Genomic DNA, 23,131 nt, shown 5'->3' with positions numbered 1-23,131 from the left:
TTGCTTTTAAAAGTCACATTTTGTTTTGAAAAAGCCCGTTTTCATCTTCATTTTGTGTTTGCCAATAAACACTTCCATTCTTATTACGCTCACAAGCACATCATCACGATACCACACGTTTCTTTCAGAGAGAGCACTCGACTACAGAGAGCTCTGCGGCTGTTATTCTTGATCGGACTGACATTGAAATTCGTGACTTACAGTGTCAGAGTGGTCGGACGTCGCAGCCGTTGACTTGTTGTGACGCACTTGTCTGTTCATTAGCCGACAATCTCTCCCATCCTTTACAACAAAAACAAACTGACAACAGGGTACATGCATGCACACTTTCCACTTTCTCACATGTGAAATACAAGCAGACGTGGACATGTAGGGCACTGGATGCATACACGCACACACACTCATTAAGTTCCCCTCTCATGTCTGAATATACTCTTGGTGCTTTATGAAAGATGACGAGAGACAGCATCAGACAATTTAAATCTCACAGAGACATCAAACACAGAATTACATCTAATTAGCCTACTGCATCTCCTATGAACTTTATCACAGCATCTGAGAGCCTGTGCTCATTTCATACTGCGCTAAAGATGCTAAAAGAGCTTGGGGTAATATCAGATAAATGTTATAGCCACTTGCCAGATGGTTTTCCGCATTCAACATTACTATGTTTGCTTGTTTGGCAGACATCGACTGAGCCCGAGTCTATTTGGCTGCAGCTTATTACAACTGGCGCATCTCCTGATTTAAAACATTACAGTGTGTGCTGGACTTGTCTCTCTGTGGTCAGCATTTCTCAGACTTCAATAAAAACATTCTCTGCTGGCAGAGAGAGAAAGAGAGGAGAGGAAGAGTGAAAGAGATCCAAGCAACCTTTCACCTCTCTCATCATAAGAAGCCCTCGTCCCAGGGCTATGAGCCCTCCTTCAGAGGGGCGAGTGAAAGAGTGAGGGATGAGAGTCTGTCAGGTTCAAACAACAAAGATGGGCCGCCTTACACATCCTTCCTCAACCTGTCCCCTTCAGTGGCAGTGACATCACTTAAATCATTTAAATCCTCCCCAACATGACCTATGGCAAGTGACCCGTCATTCTAACGCTCACACCTCCGTGTGAGACGACTGCGGAACTGCTTATTTAGCAGAAAAGACCACCCGGCTAACTACGTGATTTATTCAAAATTATTCCTCCGCGGTGCTCCTTCACACAGAGCATTCGCCCATAGTTCACTGTGGTCCAGGCAATTAGGAGCAGGCCACACCTCTTCAGGAGACAGAGCACCTGGCTATTGCAGACAGACATAAGGAGGAGGAGAGCCGAGCGGCGCACAGCTTTTCACGACGGGCTGGAATAACTAAGCAGCGCAGTGAGGGAGAGTGAGGGAGTGAGGAATGCAAGCCAGGCACTTTAGGATTCATTTAGGTTCCCCCATCTCCCTGGTCACTTTATTAGCAGTCTGGGAAGAGTGATGCATGTCCCAAAGCTATGCAAAATGCATAATCAAGCATTTAAATACACACCATGTGAATGGCCAATGTGCATGCACGTGCACGTACGTGTGCACGCGTACTGTACTTGTATGAGTGTATTACATAGATACACACACACACACAAAATGCTTACCACTGTAAAACCTCAAGGTATTACTCTTACGTACTCTTACAAGTTTATACTAACAGTCTATACTTCACAAAGCCTCCTTTAGTATTCCCTCAAGCTGCATTGTAACCGTCACCTGTGCAATGTAAAGACGTCCTCAGTGGTACATTACAGTAAATCCTATTGTAGTTGCCGAGCTTTGTGCGGTCGCTTGTTGGAGGAATCAGAGTTGGATAAATTTGAGGAGAAAGGGGGTTTCCTCATCACATTTACATATTCTCATTCCATCCATCCTTTCTGCTCTCTTCAAGCCAATGTAGACCGTAGTTGGGGGACGTGGGACCTTTTTTATTCCCAGTCTACAGACAGGATGCAGGTAGGAGAACAAAGAAATAAGTAAGTAAATATAGAGAGATGAGAAAGACTCCCTGGAGAGGCAAATGCGTGCCACTAATATAGGAGGAAACAGAGCGATTTGCACAACGCGCCTCATCCAGGAAATAAGGGAGAGCCGCCACTCCCTCAATGATTCAGTGGATGCACCTGAGATTGTAGGAGAGCACTGGGAGAGCGGGGAGAAAGGGGAGGCGCAGGTATAATGTCGGTAGAGTCTGGGGACAATCTGGAAAGGGGCTCTAGGGCTGCTTAAGTACAAGCTTCGACACCACCAACAACAATCTCCACAGGATTTATCTGAGCTTTAACAGCGGTGTGTCAGCAAAACCCCACGCAAATAAAATGACTTTTGCTTATGCTTTTTAATGAAAGAAAGTGCTCCATGTGAGACATCCTAAAGCGCCATAAAAAAAGGTATGTATGTTTTAATTAAAACTGTTGAGAGAAAATTGCTGTTTAGGTATTAGTTTTTTTCCCACAAGAAACTAAAGTTTCAAATCCTGCAAGATATTAGGCCTAAAAATGATGAACCATGATCTACTGGGCTTCCTGGCAGCAGAGAAGACCTGCTCACTGACCTGGGAAATGGGCTGCGATTTCCTTAATCATTTTCAGAGAGGACAGAACAGGGGGAAAAAGTGTTACGAAATCTTTTGAGGCCTTTCTGAAATATGTAAAAAAAATAAATAAAAAGAAAGACGGAGCCGTGGAGCGAGGGAGGAGAGGGGAAGAGTGACTAAAAGAGCAGCATCCTGAGGCCCTGGAGGGGGCTGCAACCGACCAGGTCAGCATTTCACATGTGTCACTTCCTGTTGGCCTCAGCGGGAGGAGCGTGGCATGGCACGGTGGCCAGCGGGGCACAGGGCCTGTCAGACTGACACAGGAGGTTATGCACCGGGCAAACGGGCAAACGCAGGCACACATGCATCCACAAACACACACACACACACACACCACTTTTTCGATGCAAACAAGTGTGATTCGGGTTAAATGTAGAGCGAGGGTGACACAGGTCGGGGTCTGAATGCATGCATGTGGCCTAATGAACACAGTCATGCAAGAAAGTAGAAATGTGGGACTCATCGAGAACTTTGCCGTCTCATGCTGCTGTATGTAGGCCATGATGCATAAACATGACATTCTCATTATAAATCATCGGCTATGAGAAGGGAAAAGCCAATGTGAACTATCTGGAAGGTATGGGAACACAAATTTATGTGCCGGCATCCTCAAGAAGAGACTGCCTTCTTTCTGTCTGTCTTTAAAGACCTTTTTCACCTCTTCCACCTGAAATAGCAGACGCTTGGAGAGGAACATGGTGTCATTGAGAACCAGCGTATCTACAGTACCTGGGTAAATTATTTATATATACATTCCTATAGATCTAAAGGCTTGGAATGGCAAGGAATGGAGAAGGTAGAGGTTTGTGGCTAAGAAGTATGAGCATATTCTCTGTCTGGTTTTCATATCTAGCAGAGGCATTGTCTGTCTGTCTATCTGTCGGGTCTTTCTGCCCATGTGAGTGACCGCTGCTTATCGGCTCTCAGTCTGCCTGTCTCGCTGTGCCTCTCCAGCCCGTGTTAATGTTGCTGTTTGACATTGCAAGCAGCAGGCTTTTTTTTTTCCTTCCCAGCAGCCTCAGTGGACACTGAGCTTTAGCCTAATTGGTTCCAGAGCAGACCCTGACAGAACTCTCCTCGGCGGCACACAGCCATATTAATACCCCCCCGCCACACACACACACACACACACAACAAAAACAAGCACAGCAATCAGTGACTAGCTCGCTAATTAACGCCCTTACAAAGCATTTCATTAGCATGTGTTGTAGAAAGGGGCAGTGGGGGAAATAAGCATTTTGGATTAAAAAAAGGGAAAGAAATTACAAAATAAGATCATGTATGGCCGTGTGTGTGTGTGTGTGTGTGTGTGTGTGTGTGTGTGTGTGTGTGTGTGTGTGTGTGTGTGTGTGTGTGTGTGTGTGTGTGTGTGTGTATGTATTGTATTCTACTCAGGGGCCAAGGGCCTTGGTTGGCCCACCGAGTAGTGGGCTGCATCTCAGGGGAGTCCATTACAGCTCTCTGAGGGAGACAATGGAGTCAAAGATAAGCAGAATTTTAAAGGCAATCAGGAAAAACGCGGGCAACACTTTGGTTGTTAACCAGCAACTTAACCTGCCTACACTGTGAGCAGAATGGGAGATGGATGGGTAAGGGGCTGTGGGGAAAATAGCTAAGTTAAGTCATAGTTAAGGCGCAGGCCGAGAGCAGCAGAGTTCAAAGACTTGCACAGCAGGTAACAGAATTAACTGAAGGGCTCTATATGGCGTAGGGATGTGCACAATTAGTCAAAAGTCATACTGGTCAGTTAAACTTATTGATATAATTTTATTAAAGGGGCTCTATGTGACAATTTATTAACTTTTTATCAGCCATATGTTCGCGGATTGAGACGTTTCTCCCAGACAAGCCTGTGGACGATTTGTTGAAGTTGTTTAATGCTGCCAGACTGTGGATTTCTATGTGAAGGAGTCCGGTCGAAAGAATTTCACTTTACACATGTTTTCGAGGGCCTCGTCTCAGTGCCTCTCTCCGCCACGCGAACAGAGCAACAGAAGCTAAAGTTAGTTTAGAAATGGAGTCTAAAAACATGCTTTCGTTCTACAGAGCCCCTTTAATGTACAATCAGATTACATGTAGACATAATTTGAACAGAACTATCATGTCTTCTTCTCAAAATCTGCTTTATAAAATGCTGGGCATCTATTACAATGTTAACTGTTGTGTGTAAGACGTATGCCTGTACAGTATGTGCTTGCTTCACCCATTTAAAAGGCTGTTGTAACAATCAGGCAAGTTTCCTACAGATTTTTTGTTTCGTTGAATATTGTTTCCAAGTCATGTTTTGTAGGATAATGTGCAATGCTCATAATGCACATTGCAAAGTGGCACACATTTCAGAGGTGTTTTCAATATGATTTAGTTGTTTTCACCCCTCTCCGTTTGTTTGCTGGTTGGTTTGTCAACAGGATTACATAAAAACTACTGAATGGATTGGTGGGGAAATTGGTCTTGGCCCAAAATAGACCCTATTAGCTTTTGGTGATTACAGGGATGGATGCAGGAAGTTTTTCTCCCTTTCTTGAACATTGCAAGATGCCGTTTTTCCACACGTTTCTACAGGGATAATGCATGCATCTTGATGGAAAAAAATCTTATTTTGGTGGCTGGTATCTGGCTGAGTGAATGCAATTTGATGCAGATCCAAACACAAATCTGGATCTAGATGATTTAAATATGTTTTATTTGATATTGGATGAGGCTTGATTGAATTAAGGTGCCAAAGGGGACTGCTGGGCCTTGGGGGAGGTCTGCGCTCTACTGAGTGCCATTCTAGTTGAAGTATGTGATTAACGGTTTCAAATGGCTCCATCTTTACAATGTATGCAATATTATTTCAGACAATGTTTAACCCTTTAGATTTAATTGTGCTCAATTTTGGCTGTTTTCTGAATGTTTACTTACTTACAGGGAAATTAGTCATTAGGAACGTCATTGATATGACAATAGTAAAATAGAAAATATAGATCAGTAAGCGAACATGAATCAAATCCATCTGCCTTGTTTCTTTTTGGTGCAAATCTGTTACCATGCCTTACTCTCAGCATTTTTCTCTAACAGTCTGCCCATTTCTCCCAGCACCCATCTGCTGCTTAATCCCCTCCTGGTTTTACTGTGGCTTCATCACCGCCTGTAAAAACAGCCCCCTTTGAACCCTATAAAGGCAACCAGCATCGGGCTTATTGTAAAACACAATCATAAGGTAAATGTTTATCCCCTCTCCGCCACTCTAAACTCCCCTAATGAGCCTGCTGGAGGGGTTTCACCTCACAGCTCGCATAGAGGCGGAGAAAACAACGCATTCTGCTCGGATTAGGCCTGCGGTGGGGATGCAGCTAAAGTCCCATCATGAAAACAATGTCTAGCATAAACACAGCGAGGAACTAATTTCATGATAGAAGGTCAGCAAAAACACTAACAGGTAATACAATCTCTAAGGCGCCTCACATTAAGCACAAATGTTTTACTTTCACTTTGTTAAAGATGAAGTAGAAATACAGGACAGATTTTTTTTTCTTCTGTAAATTGTATTGTTCTTTTAGTACTGTTCCTGCCAGAGCACAGTGTGATTGGCTGAGAAGGATAAGCCCTCTGACCCCGCTCTTCCTAACAGCCAGTGGCTGTTCTGACCTGCCCATTATCCACCAGTGACCCCACTATTATACCCACTGTCAGTACACGGCGCTATGCTGTACGGCACCGCCCGGCGCTGCTGCGGATGAGCCATCACTCTCACCTCTGGGCAGCCCACACAGCCAGAGACACACAGAGAGAGTTAGAGAAAGACAGAGTTCAGAGTAATAGTAAGCAGGTAGTTAGAGGTCAGGGGTCCTGTGCAATCGGGACAGCAGTTCCACTCCTGGCAGCCAGAGCGGAACTCTGAGAGGGACCGGGAAGTAGATATGATGACCTTTTGTACAGAGGACCCCAAAATATACCCTCTTATCAAAATGACCTTAACGCAGGAGCATGGGAAGGCAAGCGGAGTCCATCCATCATCTTAAAGATTAATCCTCCTCTCTATTCTTCTCCTGAATCTATTAATAATGTCGCCAGAGGGGAGAATTTGCGGCAAAGATTTATTCTGATATTGTGACTTTTATTCATTAGCCTATAACAGGGGGATTCCTTGAGAAGGAAATATGGAGTGAGCTTAAGGAATGCTAATTCACTATTCGTGCGACGCCTGAACTGTACCGGACTCTATCATTTAATTTGCTGACAATCTGCACATGCCACATGCCACAAATAGGGAAGATTATCATTTACACAGCAGAGGTCAGCAATCATTTAATCTGGACAATCTTGTTTATTCGCAAACATTTAAAAGGTATACTATGCAGGATTTTTCCTAAAAATCGATGATAGACTGATCCAAAAATAGTCCTTCTCAATCTTCAACTATGATCGACTACATCGGGTCTGTGCAGATACAGACACCACTACACTGTGTGGTGGTGTCTGTATCTGCACAGACCCTGCACTCTGGACGTCACAGATTCTGGAGAAAGGTAGTTGATTGTCAAGTCTCATTCTCAGGTCCTCAAATATCAACGCTTTTGTTATACGACGACCTGGGAATGAGACTAAAAAATAAACTTCGAATGGCGTGTTTACAAATAAAAAAACAACAAATCCTGCATAGTACGCCTTTAACAATATCCTGGATGATTCTGTGGCAGTCGTGAAGTTTGAAAATCAATCACGACTGTAAAGTCTGCTGCTTGGATCAGAGCTTTTCCTCACTCATTTAGACAAAGCAGCTGCATTAATAGATCTGTACACTGGATTTCACACCGTGGAGCGGCACTGACAGCCCCAGGGGCATACTTCAATTAGAGACTGAGGGTGAGTTTAAACACTGCAGATCTACTCTCGCTCAAAGGCGTTTGTCTCCCTCTCTCCCCCTCTCTCTCTCGCTCCCCCTCTTTTTTTTCTCCCTCTCCCTCCATATCTACGCTGAGCACTCGCTCTCCTTCTTCTTCAAGTCCTGCTCTCTGTAATCAACCCAGTGCTAATGGCTTATTCTTTCTGCTCCAGCACCCACATTTCACTTGTTTATTTTCCCACACTCGTAAATCTGGGGACGCGTCACAAGCGCGGCGATATTAGAGCAATAATCTCAGGTAATTATCAGATGCCCTCTCTCACTTTTCTCTCTCTCCATCCCTCCCTTCCTTCCTTTCCCTCCCTCTCTCTCTCTCTCTCTCTCTCACTCTCTCTCTCACTTTACGCAGAGACACCAATACAGAAGTTTCTTTACGTTTCCTGGGAAGCGTGCAGGCAGTTTCTGAGAACCTAAACATCAACAATATGGATTTTTTTCAGCCGATACCGATAAACAATAATAACCTGCTTCTAATGGCAGATCATCTTTGTATTTTAAAAAAGTAGTTAATGCACACCTGAGGGTACGAAAGAAAGATGTTTTGAGCAAAGATAGATAATTTAATATTTCATAGCTGTAATAAGATTTGTTGTGTTAAAACTCAGACTTTTCCCCTCCTCCACTCTATGATTTCATCATGGCAGATAAAAAAACAATTATATAAATTCCCTGTATCAGGCCGACATATTTCGTGCATCTCTACTTTTCTCATGTTGTAAAAGGTTTCTCTTTAGCTGGTAGACCTGAATATGTGGATTATATAAAATTATATTTCATGTCAATGACATGGAAATAATTTCACATAAATTGTGACACGCATCTACAGAGAATTTTTATTTATACAGCCCCAAATCAAAAATCATCATTTGTCTCAGAGATATTTGGTTACTGAAAAACCATCGAGAAGTTGAAAAAGAAAGAAAAACCTCAAGAAGAGGGAAGGATCTCACTTCAAGCACAAAAATAAACTAGGTCTCGTTAGGTACAGAGTATACTTAAGTACTAAGAATAGAGGATAAGCTACTGTATATCAGGCTTATGGTTAGGTTGTCAAAGGCATCGATACTTCAATACATAATAATATAAATAATAATAAAACGATACGATAACCGATAGTATTGTAAGTACCGGAGCAATACTGTTATTTTGGGTTAGTACTAGAATACGTTTACATGATTTACTGCTCAAAAAACACATCAGTTTTCTCATACTGTCCAGTGCTGCACCACTGTATTCCCCCTGTGTCTGAAATGATGTTTTAGCGCTCGTCTCCTGAAGGCCCGCTTCCCGAATACCTCGTCTGCGTGTTTTCAGCTTCCAGTTAGCTTTACTTCTACTGTGAATATATGCATAAATTATGCAAATGTGTAACATGGTGAGGTAGTGTGATGTCACAAAGTCACGGAACTACGGGACTACTGACGAGGCATTTCAGGAGTGGGAGTCACAGTGTTTTCTGTGGGAGAGAGCATGTCTTGGTGTGGCTTTTTAACTTTCAAGATTACATACACAGAACACATAACACACTTAAGGAAAGGAAAAAAAATTGAAAAGCATAATCGGTCTCCTTTAATATTAGTATTGTATCAAAGTTTACAATTCTGGTATTGTGAAAACATTACCAGGCTTATAATCCCTAAATTTCAAGTGAACTTGATGGATTCTTGAAGGTTCGACCTCTACTTACCCACTCCTCCTGTATGGAGATGACTGCCTTTCCGGCCCGGGACAGATTTCGACACGCCAGGATCACGTGGGCACCGTGCAGAGCAAAAGACCTGGCTGTCTCAAAGCCTGAGACATGACCGGAGAGAGAGACAGGCAGGCAGGCAGACAGACAGACAAAGACACGAAGAGAAAAAAAGAATGAGAGCGAGCAATGCTTCAAAGATTAGTTTTATTCTGAAGATAACTTTGATTCTCAGGGGTTGAATCTAATGGAGCGGTGGGGGTGGGGGTTGGTGGGGGTCCAAGTTAAAATCCCTATCAATTTTCCATATAATTTCTTTCATTGAGTAACCCAGTGGTCTAGTAGAGGAAGTTAATCATTTCTCTCTGAAGTGATGAAACTGATTGAATTATTGTGGTTCAAGACTTCTGCCTCTCGTCTTAGATAAAGTTTTGGATCTGACCGCCGGCTCTCGAGTAGGTGTCGCCGCTCATACTGGGTTAGAGGAAGGGAGGCTGCTTGTTAATTATGTTGGTAATTATACAGTGACGGCAGTAATTATGACAACATGGCTCATAATGAAAGGACTCGAATGAACAATCGGACAGACATGACATTCAAACCTCGGTGTGATATTCAGCACATCAAACGGCCTCTGATAAGGACATTCCTCCCATGAAACGAGGGTCCGCAGATACACGCAGAATTTATCAGTACGAGACTACTTCATGGCTCCATCCAAATCATGTAGTCACGATAAAACTGACAAAAAGCGAAGATAGAAGGGAGAGAAGTTCATTTCTAAATTACAAGTCTAAATGGGTCATTTCAACCCATAGGTTGAATTAATTTATGAGATTCACTTTTTTTCTCTTCACCGTATTTTTATTTCCTTTGACATTTACTAGCCTTCAAAGTGTCAGGGAAAAGTTCAACAGCGCACAGCGGCGTCACATCTTTCAGTCCCAATTCTGCAATAAATACAAACCACAGGCAGACACACACCTTTGCACAGACAGCGTGAGAGTGTCCTGATTGACAAACTGACGGGCTCAATAACTGATTGAGGCAAAGAGGGTCTGAGAGGCAGAGTGTATCAGAGGGTGGATTAATATGAACTGTAATTAGATTATATGTCTTAATCTGATTTTCATTAAGAGCAAAACTGGGAGGCCTAATTGTGAGGAGAGTGTTCAGGACTAATATCTATTAAAACTCAAAATTGGAGTCGGATTGGAAGCCCTCTCTGACAAGTGAAGCATGGAATTAAATTATATGACACCTTATTAGGTGTAATGGAGGGGACTGTGGCGCCGTGAGCGGAGATCATTTTCGCACACAGGAAATGGAAATGAAAATAAAAACAATATGACATAAAAGGACAAAACCGAGCAGTGTGACTCCCAGAGAAAATATGCGTTTTGAATTCACAGGTGGATCAGCAGGCTTTAGGAAACACATGTCATAAAAGCTAAATGTCTGCATGTGTCTTGTACAACAGTTATTCAAAATAATATAACAAATAATCCGTACACAGAGACAGATCAACCCAAATTCACAGATTTTAAAAAAGGCTTCCAAACATGCCATCTTTCAAAGGCTTTTTTTCCGGCCTTTATAAATTGGACAAGAGTACTGGCTGCTGGTAAACAACAACACCTCACACTCACTTGTTGTGTGTACAAACCATGAAAGTGAAATTAATCGACGCCAGTGTTTTCCATAATGGAGAACAAATTAGAATATGGCAGCGACAACAGCAGCGGCACCCGAGCCATGTATTTCCAATGACAAATAACAAGGGCTTGACATTAATTGTGAAATAACGAGAGTGGCGTTGCTGTAACAGAGACTCCCCGCCCTCTCACCCATGTTGCCGGTAGAGAGGGCCGCACTGAAATGAGTTCCTGGTCAGGTGTACAACAAAGAGAGCCTGTTTCGGCGGTGTATGCTGATGGTGGTACATGACAAGAGGTCAGAGAGGGGTTTTTTTTGCTCTGGTGGATCGACAGACGCCATAAGCTGTTTTACAACACACACAAGGCCCGCTGATTACGCCGGGATGTAATGATCTTTCAGGCTAATCGTGGTGAAAACAGACAAATGAGTCTGTGCATGATCGGAACATTTTTAAAAAGCTGGGAGATGAAGATGACACAATTCAGCCAGGTTAAAGCAGATTGTGTGCTTGTTCAATCTAAAGATTTACAACATAGCAAATATACAGTACATGGCTCAGCTATTGTTGAAGATTTGTTTTACTGTAATGTATAAAATGCATAAAAAATTGTGTAAAATGTCCATTAAGCAGTGAATGCTCTTCATGGTACATTAGGATCCCGGCCCTCCTGATATCCCCCAATAATGAGTGTGATTTAGTGATTTCACGCTTTGTTTGTCCTCCCTGGCCCGCCGCCCCTCTCTGGATCCCCCTCGTACACAGGTGTATTGGCTCAATGTAATGAGATCATTACCAGCCTCGTCAGTAAACGTGTTTATTTGGCAAACGGAGCTGCCTGCTCCTTCTCTTGATCTGCATCCAAAGAGGCATTTAACTAAAATAAGCTCCGCAGTACAATTGGGCAAACAGAAGTCAATTCAGATCATTACAAGACCTGTGGGTAAACATGTCGAGTTCCCACAATCCCCCTTCTCAACAGAGCTGAGTTTGTGCTCGAAAGAACACAAGAGCAACACAGATCATGGACAGACTCCACATCAGCCCGCCCCAGTGAATTATAAGCCCTTTTTAATGGTAGTGAATAACATAAAAATATGTTGTGTGTTATATTTCTGAAGCAATGAATAAATATGATAAATATGGGACTTTTAATTACACTGTTTATGTCTGTGTGTCTCCGGCAAGTTTAATTTGGTCTAGTTTACCTGATTTATGCATCAAAATTCGTTATTTTGGTGTTTATACATTTGTAGATTTATTGAACGTGATGCGGATCGTGAGCAAGCTGTAGTCACCCTTCATCTGGTCCAATGATGCCGCTGCAATGTCTCTCTAAATTACACCCTTTCAACCAAGAATCATATCTCATCCCATTCCAACTCTAAGGCTGTGTCTGAAGTCCCACACTACTTACTAGCATATTAACTGTAATTGTAAGTGTGAAATGTATGAATTATACAGCACCCTCTATCATCCCCACAACAGAACAGAAAAAAAGTAGTGTCTGTGGCATGTAAACTGACAATACAAGGAAAAGAAGTAGAGCTGTCACATGCAAGTGAGGACATTTTACGATCACTATGTGCACAATAAATGCCTGGATCGGCAGCTATACTCTGCAGTGCAACACGTTTCAAGTTTGGCACTCTGCCTCACACATCAAACGCTCAATGCTGATGTGTCTCTAAAAATATAAATAAAAAGCAGGAAGTGATTTGATTAATTTGTCATAGCATAAAAATCAGAAATACAAAACAATAACAGGATCTTACACTATAGATAAAAAAAATGTGATATGTGGTACGTAGACTTTTTATGTTGTCCTGCTCCTGTCATTTCTGTCTCCTTTCACTTGTGCTTTATGTGTTTTCCTCTGTTTCCCTCTTGTGTTCCTGTGCTCCCTCCCAGCCTGCTTCTCCCTCCACACCTGCCCTGCATCCGCTTCGCGAGCCCTGCCCTGATTACATCACTCCCCTCACCTGTGCTTCTCCGCCTCTCTTCACCTGCACCTCATCCCCTCCTCAGTTTAGTTTGTATTAAAGTCCAGTCATCCGTTTAATCTTTGTTGACCTCTTCCTGTGGTTTATTTTAAATAAAAGTTCTGCCATTGCATTTGGGCCCTCTAAGCTCTTTGAGTGACAATTAATCTTTCAGCCATTTTTCAACATTTGCTGGTTCCAGCTTCTTTTTCTTCTTTTCCATGTCATGTATGATCGTAAACAAAGGGTTTTGGACTGTTGCTTGGACAAAAGAAACATTGTGAAGACATCACTTTGGACACTGGGAAATTGTGATGAGTAGTTATCAAAGTGGTTTGAAATTTTATAGACTAAATGATTAATAGTGAAAATAATCAGAAGAGTAATTGATAATGAAAATAATCATTAATTGCAGCCCTACATTTTATAGATACAAATATCTCAGCCAACTTTACACCCGAGTGACAGGGCCTGACTCCTGCCTGTCTCAGTGATGAGTGCACCTGTTCCCGCTGCTGCTGCTGCACATTTCTTGTCCCAAGAAGTAGAAAACGACACAACCCCCCCTACTCTTTCTGACTTTTAAGATCCCCTCTAATTCCCCTCCATTAGTCCAAGAGGAGGGAGATGTCACCCCAAAAGTGGGATGTATGGTTAGTAATTACAGCCCAAGGTTGAGCTGTTCCAGGCGAGAGCACTGGAGTGGTTCTATTACCCCTCCCTGTCCCCTTCTGCCTCCTTCCAACACCCCCACTGCTGTCTCACCATCCATGCAGCCCTATCTAGTACCCCCTCTCCCCAACCCCCCTTTTCTTCTTCTGACCCTCTGTGTCAACCTCCAACTCCCTACACAATCTCTCATCATGGCCTCACGTCGCACTGGTCACCCCTGCTCCTCCTGCAACCGGCCTCACCTGACCACCTCACACACACGCAGCGGCCGGGAAACTTGATAAACACACACATGCAGCAGGATAAACACAGACCCCGGACACACATATCTCCTGAGCATTGGGGCTATTTTCATCACTGTCATCAAAATCTCCCCCATCATGTAACTTTCATCCCCTCATCATGTGCAGACTGTAAACTCGATAGGTCTATAAACTACTTGACTACACACAATAACCCAGTACCCTTTCATTTTATTTTACCTACAGCCTTTAAGCACATATATGTATTCCATCCTCTCTCTCTAACCACTTCACTTCTATTATATTAGAGCTGTAATCATTATTGAACCCTTCTGGCCTCCAGCATAATACTCTTTGCATGTTACACCACTTTGAGTCTGCATAGCAAATTTCATCCAAGGTTAATAAAGTTAAATAATTTGACTAACCAACCATAACTGGTTCTCATTACGTAGCCAATAAACACATTCATCAGAGAGGACATGAAATGCCCGTTGAAAGAAAATAAAGCTCTCCTTCGATTTCCTCGGCGGCTCGGTTCACGAGCTGACACGGAGGAGGAGACGGAGCAGGACGCAGGCCGGCCGCCCCCCCAGCAGACACTCACACATACACACACACACACAAAATACTATCAGACTCCTGAATATAAACACAGATGCACTCTGGATGTCATCTAAACCACACACAGCCACTCAGAGATGCTCAGAGACACACACACAGAGAGACACAGGCACCACATGCCACCCTCACCAGGAACATCTTTTTATCCATCTAATTCCTCCCACTATGAATAATGCATTTCCCTCCTTACCGAGGCTCGGGTTTAACGCATCGCTGCGCGGGTCTTTAAGGGGGTCCTTATTCATAAACAGCAGTGCAGTAAATACCAGAGCTTTGCAGCCAATTTAATGGCAGTTATGCTTAACAAATCTGCCTCAATCTAATGATCAGCCACAAAGCTAGGCTATGGGTTTAATCTGCACACAGAGGCTCCCCCAGCTCTGCGACTCACTGAATATGCTTAGGGATCTCTCCATCCAGAGAGAGGAGAGCACCGGCCTGACACTTAATCCTCCCAACACAACACCGGGATCAACACAAACATAGAACAATGTTAGTCTTTCATGAATAAGAATAACATTCAAAGTCCTAAAACACTGCAGAGACGATGCATACAGATACTGAAACATTATGAAGCGCTCCTTTTCCAAATCCTAGCTATTCCCCGTCTGGGCTGCCTGAGTCTTTCACTGCTTCTTATTCCAGTGTTGACCCTGCACCTAAGCAGGAATATCATGTTGAATTTGGAGCATGATGCATTTAGACTGAATAGAGCTTTGCAACTGCGAGTACCGCTCTACAACAAGACACAGTGCAGAATGGCCAAAAAAGTTTGAATAAAATTCTAATCAAGTAAAAAACACTGCAAGTGTAGAATAATATAAGTTGTGTGGAGACACAAATTTTATTGTTTTATTGTTACTGTCAATATTTCTGTAAGCGTTAATCTCGAAAATAGAAAAAACAGCTATCATTAAAACTGAAATCTCCCCTAAACACGGGGTTGCTACTGTTCCAGGATTAAAATAGCACAGGAAAGATAGCTGAGCCTACCTTATAGCTGAGCCTTCCTGAATTTATTTGAGTGAGTCAGAGGGTCAATCTGTTATTTCTGACCGCTACTCAACATACATTCTGCTGACAACATGGCACCTGCTATAAGGGAGACTGACGCTGCTCCCCAGGTAGGGGGACACATGTATGTCGTTACACATAGGTCCCAAAGGAGATGTCGCAGGGGCAAAGATGACTGCATTTGCTAGGAGAGCAAAGTACAAATATAGTCTTGCATTGACAGAGAAAAGTATTTTAGGAAAGTGCTTACACTTTCAAAATTTGTTATTTTTAAACACAAATATCGTACACTCATTTTATATGAAGAAGTATTTTTCTCTGAACCCAGCGGGTGCCAGACATACCACGACAATGGCCCTTTAAGGACAACTGTTCCATGGACCCCTGGCCAGTAAATAACCTGAGAGTTAGTTGATAGGAGGGGAATTAGAGCCAGAGCAGGAGTATGTAATGGGGATGGATAGGAGGCTCAGGCCCGGGTCAAAGCCGCTTAGGAATCAATGCAGAGGTACAGGTGTACAACCACGGGTCTATAAGAGTAAGAAAACCTTTAAAGAGAGAGGGGGGGGGGGGAGAGAAGGAGAGAAGTAGAAATAGAGGGAAAACAAACTGCGATCATTCATTTCCATTATCACAATTAAAAACACCACTCAGGTCGGTACTGGTTTTTAATTTACAAAAGAAAGCAGAGAGAGGAAGACTAATGTGAACCGAGCGCAGCGATCACATCGGCAAGACAGACCACATTACTGTCTCGCCTCCCAGCATTATTGCCATGGAGCTTCAAGTCTGCATGGCCACACAGGCAGACACTATGACATTTCACGCATAAATAAACTCATATAGGTGCTTTTCATGTTCGTGTGCATTTAAAACTAAATCAAAGAGCTGAAATGTAAATGCGCTAATTAAATAATATCCCACCATTGCTAATAAAAATGTCACAACTCCTGTGGAGGAAATAAGCGCTGAAGAAAATGGAAATAGCCTTGACACTTGGATTAAAACACTATTGATGCCATTAAAATGCTAAGTGGGTCCAACCAATTGGCATAACCACATTTCACTAGTGGAATGTCAAAGGAGCACACGAGTAGTAGCAATTACTATTAGAATATAGTCAATTATGGCTGCTGCATATTTAATATGTGGTAAAGCAAAACAAAGGTTATGTTAATATGAGTTTATTAAGCATCCACGCACTATAAAAATGTTTGTGCGTTGGAGCTTTTTGATGCATTCTTTTGAGAAAAGCTGCTTTTTTTTCAGATGAACAAATTTTCATTTGCTGAATGCATCGCAGCAAATTTTAAATGTGGATTATCTTTTTCATTATATAGTTTTTTTAACTAAGGAAAACAGGCACATGTGAGGCAGTTAATATGACAACGTTTTAAACCTCAACAGCAACAACATTGTGGACCTCCTGTGCCCTCTAGTGGTGAAAACTATTACCCCCTTTCCCTATATATATTTATTGCTCACCACTTTTAATCAAAAGAAGAACAATTTGTTTTTATTTTCAGTTTTTTTCTGAGAGTGTCGTGATGTTTACAGTTTGCTTTCACCTTTTCCCTTCTCAAAGGTTCTTTAAGATAATGATGGAGTTATAGGGACTGGCAGAGAAGCTGTTTCAGTCAACACTACTTGATAAAACTCTTTATTTATTTAAAAAAAAAAAATAGTAATAATAATAAACCCTAATTACAAATGCCTCGCTTAGATTTGATGCATGTTTTGGTCATTTTTCTGCTGAAAAATTATAAAATTCTCTTCTATACAACTTCACGTGAGAAGGAATGCCTGTAGTTATTCAACAAAGGAATTATTTCAAGTTTAAATGCTGCTGCTTATTTAAGCAGCTATCTCTACACAAGCACTCCGTATGCAACCACAACGTTCTTCCAGTCTTAAGCAAAGTAATTTTTATACTTGGCCAGTGTTAAACTTTTGTTTTTGTTCTAGCTTGTTCGATTCATTACTTTCTGTTTTATGCATTGGCTTTTGTTAATTGCATTATATGTATTCTGGGTCTAAACAATAACTGAACGTTTATCTTCTTTCATGTTACACGATTGTGCTGTGAATGTGAATTAGTTGTGTAATTTTTACACTGCAAAAGAAACAGACAAAAACGTCTAAGTTTGTTTCAGTTGAGAAGTTTTCCGGAAACAAGGAATGTACTGTATATTTGTGTTTGTAAACTGTATGTTAATATTATTTTACTGTTTATAGTGCAACAATTTGAAATCATACAAAAGATTTGTATAAATTCAGTATGATGCATCTATGAATATGATTATAAAGAGACAGATAGATGGAAGAACATCAAGGTCAGGAAGGCATTTAAGTTCACAAGCATCTTTGTTCAGCGATGGTCCCCAGGCTGCTGTAAATCTATGTACTACAGTGCTGCTGTGCAGCATCTCGTAATACACACACACAGCAATTACACTGCTGTGACTTTCCTTGGGACAAAGGATTTGAATATAAAGACAATTAAAGATTTTATGTTTATTTGATTTCCCTCCCTGTCATTATCTATCCCGAACAAAGCAGCAAGTCTGAACAAATGGCCACTACTTGTGCTAATTTAAACTAAAGGAAAGAGGAAATACATTTGTTTCCAGACCATTATATAGTGAGCCATGCATTTGCTGGCTACAAATGGACACCATTCATTACAGTTAACAATGACATCCAATTCAGCCCAGCTAATGAACTTCAATACAATCATGTTCGGTATTAAGGAGTGATTTGTTGAGTCTAAGTGTATCATTTTGGAGGCTAATGTTGATGAATGCCTGGTTGTTGAGAGATGGAGAGACACTCTTGTCACCCGTCTACTACAGCGTGATACCACAACACCATCTAGTGGCAGCATCATGGAAACACACTTAACTGCATATTGATGATTTCTAACATGATATTATTAAATTAGTACAACAGTTTAGGATTTTATGAAACTCACCAATGCCAGAGTTGCCTCCAGTAATGAGGATAACCTTGTCAGAGAGGTCACGACCCTGCAGGATCTCGAGAGCAGCAGTATTTCCATCATAACGTTTTGGCTTGACGATCACATCCTCAACTGTAAATGCCTGTCGCGGGTCAAAGTATGTGGTCCGCTTGTTAATGTGGCTGAAAGTGACAGAGGAAAATAGGATGTTATAGAGGAGATGTTATCCCAAATATGTATCGTCTAGCTTTGCCTGTGAGGCCAAAATAGGCTCATTTGTTTCATCTGGTTCAATCATCGATCTACTTACTCAACATAAATGATTTGCCCTTTTTCATCAGTTTCTTGCTCCCAACCATACGGTAAATCTGTGGGGAAAAACAGACATTTTTCTTTAACAGCCTGAATGCAAAGGAACAAAATGAACAGCTTTGCTATAAGCTACAACAATACTTGTTCAGTACTTTCACAAAGTAACTCACAAAACAAGGAACAAGGCATTCAACAAGGGAAATGTCAAACTGAAAAATTGCTCAGCTAAGGTTAAAACAGCATTAGAGACTGCAGTAAGCCACTTCGAGTGAGCCTCACGCACATAGAAATACATGTGAGACACTGGGAAAACAATTGAATATAGCAAACCTCCAGCACAACGTTTCTTCTTTCCTGTCTTGGGATGTTCCCACTGTGTCTTCATCTCATCATGGCTGTTGGTGCACAGAGACAAAAGAAGATTAAAAATAATGACCCTGGCTGTGTCCCTTACTTTACTTCATTCATTCATCTACGTATAAACTGTACTGAGAACAGCACATATTGATCAGAGTAGATTTGATTTTAATGTGCCAGATTTAGCCTAAAGGCTCATTTTCATCCGCCGTCTCCTGGTTGGTTGATGTCGTACATGAAAAGAAACAACAATACAATACATAGCAAAAATGTTGCAGTTAAAGGAGACATGACACATATTAACAAAAGAAAACAAATGAAGAGGGGTACACAAAACAACCAACTTCAAACATCACATGCAAACCAGCTTCAAACATGTCTTATATATCAACATCAGCTACATCATATCAATGACAGACACTGACGTACAGAATAAAATGAAATGTTAAATATTTTGGCACTGTTGTGTCTCACCACAGGTTGTGTCTTCTTCTTCTCCCGTGCCCCCACAAGCAACCTACTGCACTGTCCCATCACCCATCACTGTCCCAGCATCACAACCTCTGGGCTACAGCTACTGCTAACAACTATAACTTCAACATGAGTCTCGCTACCAGTCATAACAAAACGTTTCACATTAAACAGGCTATCTTTGCAGCACCAAAACCAACCGTAAAGTGAGCTACGTACATTTTCTAATTCACGCTAGCTTAAATAAACCGGTGTAGCTAGCGAGCCGTGTTAGCTGGCTAAACTCCTAAATACTGACAGCGTTACTGGAGGTATCACACTTACTTTGCATAGTAGACCCAACCATCTTTCGTAGATCTCTCTTCCCAGCCGGGAGGTAACTCATCCTCGCTGTCTGTATCGTCCATACCTGCGTATTTTAGAGCCGCCATAACTCACTTTTTTTTTTCCACGTAAACGACGGCGCTACAAACACTTAACCGGTTCTGGATATCTGCTCTGAAGGATGAATGCGAGCTGTCAAAAATCACACACACAGCGTTTCCCGGCACTTCCGCAACAACACGGTGACGCGTGCCGAATTGCCTTCTGGGAAATTGAGGCAGAGGAGGCGCGTACAGTGGGCTGGCACAGCAAGGTCAACGTCAACCAAAGAGGTCAGATATAATAAAGCCCGTCTTCAAAAAGTTATTATATCACTTATACACTACTTTTATGGCTGTGATAATAAATAATAGGCCGGTTAGCGTAATCATTGACGAGCCTAAAGTTCAATAATGGACTACAAGTTATTACACACAAAGTCACACTGTGCATATTTGCTGTATTCATTTGGTCATAATCAGGTACTTTATATTATACTTACAGCATAGTTAAATTGGAAGATACAAGTCATGAGCTGTCACTGTGATGGTGGCCTGTGTGACCCGACACTGTCCTGCACAGCTGCTCCTCATTAGCAAATCAGCTCTTCTGTATGCAAAGGCAGCAGTGTTCCCTTGTTCCTGCTTCTGTACCTGCCTGTAAACCTGTTAGGCTACCTGTTGCAGGTGTCCTGCCTGTCTGCTGATGGCTGCACAACTATTATGGAATAGGGCATCAGTATAATGTAATAAAAGATCATTAATTCAAAATGATAATAGCAGATCCATCCTGGAAACTGACTGCCAGCATACCACCTGTGCTATTCACTGCCAGTGTGTACAGTAGAAAGAAGGAGAACATGAGTAACTTCCCCATCAGCCACCGGTCCTTTCTATGTACTGAAACTGTCATAACCTCTATTCAAACATTATTTAAATAGGCCTGTCTAACAGAAGACATTTTGACGTGACATGATGGAAAAAAGATGATGGCTGGATTTCATTTAGCTGCTTCAGTTCCAGGGTTTCCTGGCATTGTGCATGCTGCCTCACTTTCATGGGACACTTGAGAGGAAACCATTATTAATGTTATCAGAAACACCTGTGCTTTTTCTACTATCGGAAAAGGGTGTGTTAATTCATTCTTTCATATGTTTATACTATTCTTAACTTTTTTTGTGTCCTTAGATTGTGTGTGTGAGTAAATCTTTGTGCCTATGTATTTTTGCAAACCAGCTTTCTTAAAATAACTTAAAGGAAGAATTAAGTATTTTATATTTATTTCCTGAATTTGTTTCTTTATTATTAGTCATCCTGTTAAACCACTGATGTTAACTTGCAAACCAAGGATATTAGTCATGACAGCTGACATATGGTATAAAAATGTTATGCTTTTTTTAAAGTTTAACGTGGTTGTAAAGCAGAAAGTTGTGCAGTGAAGGCCACATAAGCATATACAAAGAAGCTTTATCCAGTTTCTGCTTTATAGCTCGCTGCTTGCCCCCTCACAAACTATCAATAGTAGCAGCATTGTTATGTACTCACACAGTAGCTGCTCTGCACACAAGGCTACTTTCTTGAATTCCACTCTTGTGCCACTCCTGTTTGCTATTGATGTGGTTCAACTGCTGCTTTAAGTGAGCAGGTTCTGTTATTACTGTGAAGGACAGGGAAGAGTGGGTTTACTTTGGCTATTTTATGGCTTCTGAGAAAACTTGAAAGACAGTATGAGACACTTGCAACGCTGTCTTTGAAGAATCTGCTGACACTTGTTCAACCATGCAACTGGTTTAATATGATCAACTGCCAAGACGCCAACTTTCATTTTACTCATTGCAAAACAGACTCTTCCTTCAGTTCCAGTTTGGCACATAGCGCCCCTCGTTTATTCTCTACTTCCCCAAAAATGTGAAGCAGTCGAGTTGCAGATGTACCAAAACATTAGAATCTACTGTGAGCTAGTTGACCCTGTCAGGATGGCACCGTTTCAAAAATGCAGGATGTTTCAGGCAGTGCAAATGGTGCAGGGCTGAACTGTGGTTACCTGGCAAACAACTCTCCCCCAAGCAAGCGAAACAGCACTGAACTTTGGCGTAGAATGAACTTTGTCACACTTCAGGCTCTGGGTTTCTGGAGCTTAGGTAGACAGCCACTGTAGGGACAATCTGGGACACGCAAGAGAGGAGAGCAGGATGGCTCCGGCTGTTAATCTGTTGCTTCTCCACATGGCAGCCGCTCACCCAGTCATTGACCGTGAGTTGTGACATTCAGCTGTTGTGGTGTTTCCATCATGGAGCTTCTTCACAGCACCCCTGCATCAAAGACACACCAAAGATGTTGTTGACGAAATCATCTTGACTCATGATCCACTTTTGAGCTCTTTCCTGTTCCTTTAACTAAACCACAGTCTTTATTAACCGATAGGGTTTGCTCACTTGAGATTGTCATGAGGTCATGAATGAACTCTCTCTCTCAATGAACGATCTGTTTAAATGCTAACAAAGAAACTGCATGTAACTTAAAGCAACCAGGTGTTGTGTTCAAATGTTAAGTACTAATGCTACAGTTACTCAAGCACTGTGTATAAGTACAATTTCAAGACATTCATACTTAAAGCAACATTATGTAACTTTTAACAACTTCAAAATCATTTCGATGGTACAGTGTCTTATGACACTGAATGGTGAATGGTGTCTCTGTCTCAGCCTCTCCGCCCCCCCATCACTTGTTTCTGCACAATGTAACTTCAGTGAGAGGGTTAAGATACTCAAGATACAAGTTTTCAACACGTAACATTGTTATGACGTATGAGTTGTGTTTGTAGTTAGCACCTATATTACATCTTGTTACAGACCTGGGATTAGTGTTTATAACTGTATATTACGTTATACTTATACTCGTATGCCAATACATTTATCTGATAATGGGGTTGCAATGGTATGGGATCTTCCAGGAACGATACCCACCACCGAAAATATCACAGTTTCACGGTGTCAACATGTATGGTATTACAAAATCATTTAAATTATTATTATCATTTACAATGACCCTCAACAGGATGAACAGAAGGGTTTCTTGGTTGAACAAACACTATTAACATTGTTTTTATATATATTTCAGACATGAACCTTGAAATTAACTTGAAATATTTTTTCTCTGATTAATATTTCCATACAAAACATGTGAGCTTAAATAATATACGGTGCATTGTTATAGTCTAAAAGTCATTCAAATCAGCTCCATCTCCACCAGCTCTAACATTACAACAACCGGTTATAATAATCAAA

The 23,131-nt window shown here is 41.7% G+C and overlaps 1 protein-coding gene across 1 annotated transcript in view; it reads right to left on the bottom strand.

Annotated features, from left to right (window-relative positions):
* Nucleotides 1–20,027, bottom strand: part of wwox (WW domain containing oxidoreductase) — a 138,318-nt gene extending 118,291 nt beyond the window's left edge. The window contains exons 1-5 of the mRNA XM_073471563.1: nucleotides 19,807–20,027; nucleotides 18,985–19,049; nucleotides 18,653–18,710; nucleotides 18,355–18,524; nucleotides 9,190–9,296 (exon numbers count right to left, since the gene is read on the bottom strand). Coding sequence (XP_073327664.1) covers nucleotides 9,190–9,296; nucleotides 18,355–18,524; nucleotides 18,653–18,710; nucleotides 18,985–19,049; nucleotides 19,807–19,913 — 507 coding nt within the window. The 5' untranslated portion in view covers nucleotides 19,914–20,027. The remainder of the gene's footprint in view (nucleotides 1–9,189; nucleotides 9,297–18,354; nucleotides 18,525–18,652; nucleotides 18,711–18,984; nucleotides 19,050–19,806) is intronic.
* Between the last annotated feature and the right edge of the window lie 3,104 nt (nucleotides 20,028–23,131).

This window comes from Pagrus major, chromosome 8 (assembly GCF_040436345.1).
Source record: "Pagrus major chromosome 8, Pma_NU_1.0".
Lineage (NCBI taxonomy): Eukaryota > Metazoa > Chordata > Actinopteri > Spariformes > Sparidae > Pagrus > Pagrus major.
Note: the sequence above shows the minus strand (reverse complement) of the source record. Positions and strands in the feature narration are given on the sequence as shown.